The sequence below is a fragment of the Tursiops truncatus genome, chromosome 7 (genome assembly GCF_011762595.2).
Source record: "Tursiops truncatus isolate mTurTru1 chromosome 7, mTurTru1.mat.Y, whole genome shotgun sequence".
NCBI lineage: Eukaryota > Metazoa > Chordata > Mammalia > Artiodactyla > Delphinidae > Tursiops > Tursiops truncatus.
In genome coordinates, this window is record NC_047040.1 from 19,381,608 (window position 1) to 19,392,591 (window position 10,984).

General features: G+C 43.9%; 1 protein-coding gene across 1 annotated transcript; it reads left to right on the top strand.

Moving 5' to 3' along the window:
* Positions 1-1,552: 1,552 nt before the first annotated feature.
* Positions 1,553-9,387, top strand: CXCR1 (C-X-C motif chemokine receptor 1). Its single transcript, XM_033859772.2, has 2 exons — positions 1,553-1,654; positions 3,614-9,387. Exons 1-2 carry the CDS (start codon positions 1,639-1,641, stop codon positions 4,702-4,704), a joined length of 1,107 nt encoding a protein of 368 aa, XP_033715663.1. The 5' UTR covers positions 1,553-1,638; the 3' UTR covers positions 4,705-9,387.
* Positions 9,388-10,984: the final 1,597 nt, after the last annotated feature.

Consider the following 10,984-nt stretch of genomic DNA (forward strand, 5'->3'; position numbering starts at 1 on the left):
AGCCATGGCCGCTGAGCCTGCGCGTCCGGAGCAATGGGAGAGGCCACAACAGTGAGAGGCCCGCGTACCGCACACACACACACACACAAAAGCCTCAAATGGATGTGTAATTCAGTGAGTCCTGGCTGACTGTGGCTTAGGGGCCCCCCAGTATGACACTAGTTGCCTTAAGAAATACAATGAAATTCTCAAAATCAGTTCTGAAAATAAAGGACCTAAATTAAAAAAAAAAAAAAAAAGAAATATGCTTGCCCGTGGCAGAATTGTAGGTACCAGTGCCATGATAAATTCAGCACTTAGGGTAGGGGCAGGATTTACGCCTGCATAGGTTAGCACCAACTCTAAACAGTAGAGGATGGTTTGGAAAGGACGGGCAGACCAGCTCGGCTGTATGGAAGCTCAGCTTTCAGGCACACCTTACACAGACTGCGTGGCTTCAAGTGATAGACACCCTGAATCATGGTGGGGATCCACGATGCATGAATCAAAGGAGATATGACTGACGTCATTTATTCTACAACCATTGAGTGAGCACTTACCGTTTCCTGGCAGAAAATTGGAGAGGGTCTCTGGCAGCCCACGGTCTAGTGGGACAGGCTGACTTGTAAACACATCATTATAGAATGATAGGTTTCATGTTATAGTGGAGAAGTGACTAAAGTACCAGAGGTAAAGCTAAGGGACAGACATTAGCTGCTGCGAGCAGCTGAGGCAGGTTCTCAGAGATGCCATCCATCATTACTGAGAATCGGGAGAATGACATGACCCCCACTCCTCCATTCACCGACTGCCTCAGCTCCGATGGTCTCCCTGGGGTCCAGCCAGATTTCCAGGAGTGGCCCCCAGCCTCAGGGCCATTCTAATCAACAATCGTGAGCTGGCAGTGGTTGTACCATGGAGCGACTGGCGGTGGAGGGGGTTTAGTTCTCCCTCCAAAGCTCCACCAACAAAGATTTTGCTTCAGCAAATGTTTCACAATTTTAAAAGATATTTGAAAACTGTTGAAAACTGTTTAGGGTGTGATTTCATGGACCAACAAGCTTTCTCCACCAAAGCTTGCCAAAGAAGTCTAGAGTTTAAGTAATTATTGTGTGCTTGCTGTCCAAACACAGGTCAAGTGCAATCTTCTACCTCCTTCCCACTGGGTTGCCCCCTAGTCCTAGTGGAGGACTCCTACAAGGCCCTCCTACTTTGAATTCATTCTGAAGTCTCTACCATGCAAAGTCAAGTCTTTTGCCCTTTATTCATGTCAGGCAAGGTGGAAGCTTGCCTGGAAATAAATGGAAGTAAATGCAAGAAAAGGAAGACAGTAAAAGTAGTCATCCACAGAGTGGAGAATTCAGATAATGGACCCTGAACTCCATCTTCATGCCTGGTTCCCCTGCTTGGACGTGTGGACCCTGGGAGTCTCTGATGCCCTGTGATCACTTGACTTAACCTGTTCTCCAAATGTAGACATGGGCATGGGCTGCCCTGTGATCACTTGACTTAACCTGTTCTCCAAATGTAGACATGGGCAGGGCTCAGGGAGGAGCTGGGCTGTGACGTGCCTTCCCTATTTCATTTTATTAATCGAGTTCTCTCTCAGTGTTAAGTCACTCTCGTCTCTGAATTCCAGGCTCTTACAGTTGGACACACATGGCCAGTGACTCAGGTAGGAAGCCACCTCTGTTTGCCAGGACTTTCTTTGGGGCAGGGTGACTTGGTTTGACTGTATTTTAGAAAATGCATCCATTTGTCTGGGACCTGTGACTTCTGCTCAGTTGACTCCCTGCCTCCTCCCTTGCGACCGTGTATTCAACCCTGTCCTTATACACGGTGACAAGGGGGCCGCAGCCGTCTCATCTCCTCCTTTCATACCTCTCCTTTTTACAGGGAAGAGGATGACTTTCCCCAATCTGATGTTTATTGCTTTGCCCTAAGACTTTGTCTTCTGTGAAAATGCAGTCCTGGCAGGGGTATTGAAATGTGTGAATTGAAATGAACTCATAGAACCTCAGACTTGGAAGCATCTCAGGGATTATTTACTCTGCCTCCCTAAATTCGGATGAGAAAATGGAAATCTGTAGAGGTAAAAGGACCCATTCAAGGTCATGTAACTTATTAATGACAGAATCAGGATAGAGTGAGGACTGGATACCAGATATCCTTATTTCCAGTCTTGGTAACTTTTTATAGGTTTTCAGATTGTTCTCGGAAGAGCCCTGGGGGTTTTGTGGGAACCTCCGTAGTGGCTGTCTGGTTGGAGAGAGCGGCACAACCTCCCTCCCCAGTAGATGAGCTTTTATCTGTTTTACATATTGGGCTTCTGGTAAGATTTTGCTTCAGCAAATGTTTCACGATTTTAAAAGGTATTTGAAAACTGTTGAACGATTCTGTGGCTGTTTAGGGGGTGATTTCATGGACCAAGATGGGGGCTTCTCTTAAATGCTTACACTTCCTTTAGACAGAGGACCCAAACATTTATTGCTCCCTTAGAGAAAAGGCTTAAAATACACCTTTTTTTTTGGCTGTGCCACATGGCATGTGGGATCTTAGTTCCCCAGCCAGGGATTGAAGCATGGAGTCTTAACCACTGGACCGCCAGGAAAGTCCTTTAAAATACACTTTAATGCAATCCATTGCTATCATTTTCTTCCCTCAGTAGATTTTAAGAAGGTTAAACAAGAATCAGGAAGGGAATTCCCTGGCAGTCCTGTGGTTAGGACTCAGCGCTTTCACTATTGGGGCCTGGGTTCGATCCCTGGTCAGGGAACTGGGATCTCACAGGCTGCACGGCACGTAGGGGAAATAACATAGAAAGGGACATCTGAACAGATGAAGACATCTGAGGAAGGTTTGCCTCCTTCCATTTTGCCTGATTCTGGCCCTCCCATGAATGTATAGGACCAAGCTGGTCCTCCCATCTGAATGCACAGACATGGCTGAGGATGGAGAAAGCCAAAGAGAGCACAGAGGCAGTATTATAGGTAGAGTCGATGCCGTGGTAGGGCCGACCAACAGCAGAGGTTTTTCCCTGTAGTCCATCTTATCCCACAGTCAAGCCTCGGAGTTATGGAAAGCTGACAACACGGTGAAGATGATCTCTAAAGCAGACAGAGATAGAGATGAAAGAAGGGATCTCTGGCTACCAAACTAGCAGAGAAGCAGAAGATATCCCAGTAACCACTATCACGTCCTTTTTAATTACTTACTTACATACTTCCTTCATTTATTGGCTGCATTGGGTCTTCATTGCTGCACAGGCTTTCTCTAGCTGTGGTTAGCAGGGGTTATTCTTCGTTGTGGTGTGCAAGCTTCTCATTGCAGTGGCTTCTCTTCTGGAAGAGCTCAGGCTCTAGGTGTGTGGGCTTCAGTAGTTGTGGCATGTGGGATCGGTAGTTGTGGCATATGGGCTCTAGAGCTCAGGCTCAGTAGTTGTGGTGCACGGGCTTAGTTGCTCTGCATCATGTGGGATCTACCTGGACCAGGGCTCGAGCCTGTGTCCCCTGCATTGGCTGGCGGATTCTTAACCACTGCGCCACCAGGGAAGTCCTGTTATCACATCCTTGATGAGAGTGACTTGAATCTGAGTTACTAAATCACCTTTCCTTCCTTCTAATCTTTCAACCAGATCAAACCATGACTATCATCCTGAATGATTTATTTAATTACACTGATTTGTGGGAGTTGTTTGAGGATGAGTTTGCAAATTTCACTGGCACGCCACCCACAGAAGGACATCGTTATAGTCCCTGTAAGATGGACACTGAGACGCTCAACAAGTATGCCGTGGTCGTCATCTATGCCCTGGTCTTCCTGCTGAGCCTCCTGGGAAACTCCCTGGTGATGCTGGTCATCTTATACAGCCGGGTGGGCCGCTCCGTCACCGATGTCTACCTGCTGAACCTGGCCATGGCCGACCTGCTCTTCGCCCTGACCTTGCCTGTCTGGGCCACCTCCAAGGCAAAGGGCTGGATCTTTGGCACAGCCCTGTGCAAGGTGGTCTCACTCCTGAAGGAAGTCAACTTCTACAGTGGTATTCTACTGCTGGCCTGCATCAGCGTGGACCGCTACCTGGCCATTGTCCATGCCACACGCACGCTGACCCAGAAGCGGCACTGGGTCAGGTTCATATGTTTAGGCATCTGGGTCCTGTCCTTGATCCTGGCCCTGCCCATCTTCGCCTTCCGTGAGGCTTATCAACCACCCTATTCCAGCCCAGTCTGCTACGAGGACATGGGTGCCAATACAACGAAGTGGCGGATGGTGATGCGGGTCCTGCCCCAGACCTTTGGCTTCCTGCTGCCCCTGCTGGTCATGCTCATCTGCTACGGACTCACCCTGCGCACGCTCTTTGCGGCCCACATGGGGCAGAAGCACCGGGCCATGCGGGTCATCTTTGCTGTCGTGCTCGTCTTCCTGCTCTGTTGGCTGCCCTACAACCTGGTCCTGGTTGCAGACACCCTCATGAGGGTCCGGGTGATCGCGGAGACCTGTGAGCGCCGCAATGACATCGGCCGGGCCCTGGATGCCACCGAGATCCTGGGCTTCCTCCACAGCTGCCTCAATCCTCTCATCTACGTCTTCGTTGGCCAGAAGTTTCGCCACGGACTCCTCAGGATCATGGCCATCCATGGCCTGGTCAGCAAGGAGTTCTTGGCCAAGGACGGCAGGCCTTCCTTCGTTGGCTCTTCTTCAGGGAACACCTCTACTACCCTCTGAGACCGCACGCAGGGCTCCTCCCTTCCCTTCAGCAACCGCCCCAAGCCGCATGTCCTCTGGCTGCTCACAGCCCTGTGTCCAGGCAGCCCCCCATTGTGGTTACAGGAAGTTGCTGAGGCCACATCCTTACTAGGCCCCCAGCTATGGATTCGAAAGCCCTGGCCCCCACCTCTTATCGTAATTACCATGTCAACTGCTAGAGCTCAGTCCATCCTACCACTGAGATCACAGCACTCTGTCTTCTGGCAGACATTCTTTGAAGACACTCCTTTAAGGGATTACAAAAAGTTCCCACCATTGGGAGGCATTAGTGTCAAACACCATTGGTTGCTTCCCCAACTCTCCCTTTCCTTGCCAGCTAACGAAGTCCACCTCCCTTGAGAGAGGCTGAAAATGACAGATACTCACTTTCTAAGACTTCCTTAAGCCAGCAGTGGCCATATCATCTGGTTCTGATAAATAAGACTCAAAGGCAATAGTGTGCTGGTAAACCACTTTCCTGGGAGAAAGTCTTAATGTTCTGTGGTGTAACTAGATGCTCTTACCATGGCCGATTTCAGGGGTGGTGGTGTTTAGCAACAAGCTCACAAAATCTAGATAGTGTAATAATCTGCTTCCACAAACTGGCTTCAGTGCACTCTTGCTTAAGAGGAAGTCTACTGGGGCCAGGGGACTCCTGGGATATATTCCTGATTTAAAAGACACACACACACACATACATATCCTTGATTCTTGCCTGTGAATACGGTTATAGGATATGATGTGTAGAGATGAGCCAGTCACTTTGTGACAATGAGGCAAAAAGTGTGCCCAACACACTTAGGCTGGTGGAGCCAAAGGATAAAAAGGACCTGAGAATAAAGAGCCCAGAATAAACCATAAATGGTCAAATGACTTTATTTATTTATTTAAAAATGTGTTTGGCTGCGTTTGGTCTTCGTTGCTGCACGTGGGCTTTTCTCTAGTTGCGGTGAGTGGGGGTTACTCTTCATTGTGATGTGCGGGCTTCTCACTGCAGTGGCTTCACTTGTTGCGGAGCATGGGCTCTAGGCGCTTGGGCTTCAGTAGTTGTGGCACATGGGCTCGGTAGTTGTGACTCACGGACTCTAGAGTGCTGGCTCAGTAGTTGTGGTGCTCGGGCTTAGTTGCTCTGCAGCATGTGGAATCTACCTGGACCAGGGCTCGAGCCCGTGTCCCCTGCATTGGCAGGCAGATTCTTAACCACTGCGCCACCAGAGAAGTCCCTGGTCATATAACTTTAAACAAGGGTGCCAAGACTATTCAATAGGGGCTTCCCTCTCCTCTCACTCCTTCCCTTAATCCCCTCTCCATCTCTCCTACTGTGTGACTCAGTGCTCACCTCCCTTCATCCTCTGCTGCCCTAAAGACAACTCCATCAGGGGTTTCAGTAAGTAAATAAGGATCCAGATCGGGTCTGGGAAAATACAAATGACTAATACACATCTGAAAAGATGCTTGGCCTCACTAGTAACCTGTGAAGTGGGAATCAAACAGCAATAAATAACTTGGAAGTGTTTTAAACAGGTCAGGGATGTAGTCAGAACTCTCTTCAAACAAATGCAACATTGTTTAGTTAGATTTTTTAATGCAGTGTGTAATTCTCTGGGTACAGCTCAATGATTTGGATTTCAGATCTGTAAGAATGCCAAGGTGTTGGTACTGAAGTAACACAGTATATGAAAATATCAGAAACTGGTGTTCCGATCACTAGATAGGGTAAGGATTAGACATCTGTTCAAGGTTAGGGAGATGGTTCACCTTGGGGAGGAGCTCCATGTCCAGGATGGGGCTGGGATCAGGGGTGGGGTGCACCTTAGGAGAGGAGTGGGGGGTGATCAGAGATGGGAGAGAGTCAGGGATGGAACTGGGGTTAGGGATGGGGTAAACAACAAGGATTATACAGGGGACAGGGATTGGGATGTGACGGTATGTTTTGCACAATGTTTGCTGATTTTTAAAATTATTTAAAAATTATTTTTTTATATTTTGGCTGCACCATGAGGTATGCAGGATCTTAGTTCCCCAACCAGGGATAGAAACCCACACCTCCTGCAGTGGAAGTGCGGAGTCTTAACCACTGGACTGCCAGGGAAGTCCCAATGCTTGCTGATTTTAAAGTTTGAAAATTTGCTTTGTGGGCTTGGTTAAAATGTTCCAGCCTCCAAGTAATAACATTGAATTATACTATTTCCCCCTACACTGTTCCCCTTCTTAGCAACCACAGCCTCTTCACCACCCCTTGCCTCCCTATCAAGTGGCCTATTCTTAGTGGTTCCAGCAAAAATATTAATGGATAATCTGTATTTTATTCCATAGGGGTTTAAGATTGCTCCTTTCCCAGCAACTTGCGTTTTAATTAGGGTCTTCCAGCGGCTGAAAAGACTCATAGATGCAGATGAAATAAATCGACCGTCTCCTCTTTGGTCTAAGGGTCTTCCCAGAGATATATTCCAAGAGATAACCATGAACCAAGAAATAATGAAGAGTTCAGGCATAACTTGGAGATATTACAAGTTTGGCTCCAGACCACCACAATAAAGCGAATATAGAAATGAAGTGAATCACCTGAATTTTGTTTTTTTCGGTTTCCCAGTGCATATAAAAGTTATGTTTATACTGTAGTCTATCAACTGTGCAATCGCATTATGTCTAAAAAATGTACATATCTTAATTAAAAACACTTTATTGCTAAAAAATGCAAACCATCATCTGAGCCTTCAGTGGGTCATAATCTTTTTGCAACTGTAACAGCAAAGATCACTAGTGAGCAAATGCTGTTGGAAAAATGGCACCAATAAACTTGCTCTGGGTAAGGGTTGCCACCAACCTTCAATTTGTGAAAAACGCAGTATCTGTGAAGAGCAAAAAAGCGAAGCACGGTGAAACGAGGAGGTATGCCTGTACAGCCTTTGCTATTTCTATGCAGAGGTTGGAGAGGCCAAAGATCTCTGGGTGTGACCCAGAAAGCCAAAAGTGGCTCACAGCTGAGCCCTCACCACGACTGTTTTTATCTATCCTGGTATTCTGTTTTTAAACTCAGGATTCTTCTTCCAAGCCTGAAGGTAGAAATGAATTAAAGAATTAAAAAAATAAAAATAAGCGGAATATGTTAATGCAAACTTTCTAAATTAGTTTTTCTTTTTTATCAAAGTATTTCACCTACATTGTTTAAAAAAGTGAAATAGCTTTATAAAGCTTATAATGAAAACCAGAAGCAGCCCTCCTGCCCCACTTCCCCCAGGCAAAGGCAACAACTTTCTTCCTGTAAAATAAATTTATTTATTTATTTTTGGTTGTGTTGGGTCTTCGTTGCTGCTCGCAGGCTTCCTCTAGTTGCAGCGAGCGGGGGCTACTCTTTGTTGCGATGTGTGGGCTTCTCATTGCAGTGGGCTTCTCTTGTTGAGGAGCATGGGCGCTTGGGCTTCAGTAGATGTGGCGCGCGGGCTCAGTAGTTGTGTCTCGTGGGCTCTAGAGCGCACGCTCAGTAGTTATGGCGCATGATGGGCTTAGTTACTCCACAGGACGTGGGATCTTCCTGGACCAGGGATCGAACCTGTGTCCCCTGCATTGGGAGGCAGATTCTTAACCACTGCGCCACCAGGGAAGTCCAAAGGCAACAAATTTCAACTCGCATAGCTGTTTCATTCAATAGAGGTCTACATATTTCTAAATATCGTGCTTATTCTGCTAGCTCTTGAGGTTTTTTTCTGAGTTTTAGATATCATCTATTGACTTTCAATTTTGGCTTATGAAGATTTAACACTCTCTCACACTCTCTCTTGCTTTTACTCCTGTCCAAGCAAACACAAATACTGCCTCTTCCTTTCTTCCAGGACATGGATAACACACTTTTTTGGTTAAATCAGCATTCAATGTTTTAGTTAAAATGACTATATAAAAAAACACTTCACAGTTGGGTGCAATGTTTACACTTCCTTTTTTTGTCCAAGTTTTGTTTTCCTTAGAATTAATGATAGGATTTGTCCATGTACTTTTCATTACATCACTCTCAAATGTCTCCCTCAATACATTCACAGTCATCAGATAATCAAGGTAATAAACATCAGATAATCTATAACTTTTTTTTCTTTCTTGGAGAGCCCTTGCCTAGAGCCCTTTATACCCCTGTTCCAATCTGGGCAGGTTACTATGCCTGCTCTTTTTTTCTAAAAAGCTTTAACTACATTTCCAGATAAATTTTAGAATCTGATTGCTAATTTCTATAAAATGTCCTGCTGGGATTTTGATCTGCATTATGTTGAATCTATAGATCAGTTTGGAAAAAGTTGACGTCTTAATAACATTCAGTCTTCCAATCCATGAGCATGGCAGCTTTCTCCAATTATTAGGTCTTTTCTATTTTGTCTTGGCTGTGTTTTGTAGTTTTCAGTACATAGATCTTGTACATATTTTGTTAGATTTATCTCTAAGTATTTTATGGTTGTTTAAATGCTATTATAAATGGTATTTAATTTTTAAAAATTTTCCAGGTTTTTCTTATTATAGAGAAATATAATTGAGTTATGCATATTGACCTTGTATTCTGGGATCTTGGTAAATTCACTTACTAGTTCCAGTAGTTTTATTTTTAAAGATTCTTTTGGATTTTTTGTGTATGCAATCATGTCACCTGAGAATAAAGACAGTCATTTCTTCCTTTTATTTATGCCTTTTATTTACTTTTCTTGCCTTATTTCACTGGCTAGGTCCTCCAGTACAATGCAGAATAGAAGTTGTAAGAGTTTGCCCTGTTCCTAGTCTTAGGGTAAAGCATTCAGTCTTTCTCTATTAGACATCATGTTAGCTAAAGATTTTTCATGGAGACCCTTTATCAGGTTGAGGAAGTTCCTTTCATGAGTGGGTGTTAAATCTTCCTCTTTCTTTAAGGGCATGGCCTCTGGAGCCAGACTACTGCTGCTTACATGCTTTGTGACTAAGGGCAGATCATTTAACCTCCCTCTACTACCTTGTAAAATGTGGATAATGATGATGTTCAGCTAATTCCTATGAGGATTAAATTAAATGACCACACACACACACACACACACACACACACACACACCATTTAGAAGAATGTCTATTATACCATAGGTGCTATATAAATGTGAACTATCATAATTTTGGTTTACTCCTTTATTTTGTTGTACTACTGGATTTTTCTGAGAAAAGATATATAGTGGATAACTTTTTAGAAATCCTGAATTTTCAGAAAAGGCTTTATTCTACACTCACATGTGATTGGTATTCTGGCTGAGTATTGAATTCAAGGATAGAATTCATTGTCCTTCAGGCTTTTCTTAATTTCATTTTGCAGGCTTTTCTTAATCTCTTCTAGCTTGTAGGGTTGCTGTTGACACTTATGATGTTATTCTATTCTTAATCTATTTTATGTGACTGAATTTTCTCTTAGAAACTTTTAGGATATTCTCTTTTTCTTTTCAGTATTAGAATGCAGGATGATGTGCCTTGCTGGGGGTTCTTTTCTCATTCATTTTGTTGGGCACCTGGTGAGTGCTTTTAATCTGGAAACTCAGGTTCTGTGAAATTTTCTTGTATTATTTCTTTGATATTTTCCCTCTCACATTTCCCGTTCTCTTTTTTTTCCCCAGGATTCCTTTTATTTGACTGTTGAACCCCCAAGGTTGATTTTCTAATATTTTTTCAATTTTTCCTGTTTTTTTAATCTTAATCTTTTCACTTTCCATGAAATTACCCTTAACTTTATTCCTCAGCTTTTTAATTGGAACTTAAAATTTCCACTATCATATTTTAAATTTCCAATAGGCTTTTTTTGTTCTCTAATGTTTCCTTTTATGGCACTTCTTTTTTGCCTCATGGATGTAATATTTCCTTTTATCTTTCTAAGAATATTATGGTTTTTGTGAAGATTTCTTTAACTCCCTTACTGTCTCTGTGTTTTTCTTTTGGTCTGATAACTCAGTTACAACTTGACTTCTACTTTCTGACTTCCATTAAAAAAATCTCTTATCTTTTATTTTCCTTCACGTTCTCTTTTTTCTTGTACTGTGTGAGAGTATGCCTTAAATAAAATCTCTTTAGTGTAATTTGTAGTGGATTTTTGAGAGGAAGCAGATATAAAAACATTTCTCCAGTCCTCCATTTTTGATATAATAAGTCCCCTGGATTTAAAAAACATACTTATTTTAAAGTCTCATCCAGATTGTCTTATTTTAACTTTAGTTCCTCAGGTGTGAATTCTCCTTTTTGTTATGTTGGCTGACTGTTGATTGTAGTTTTT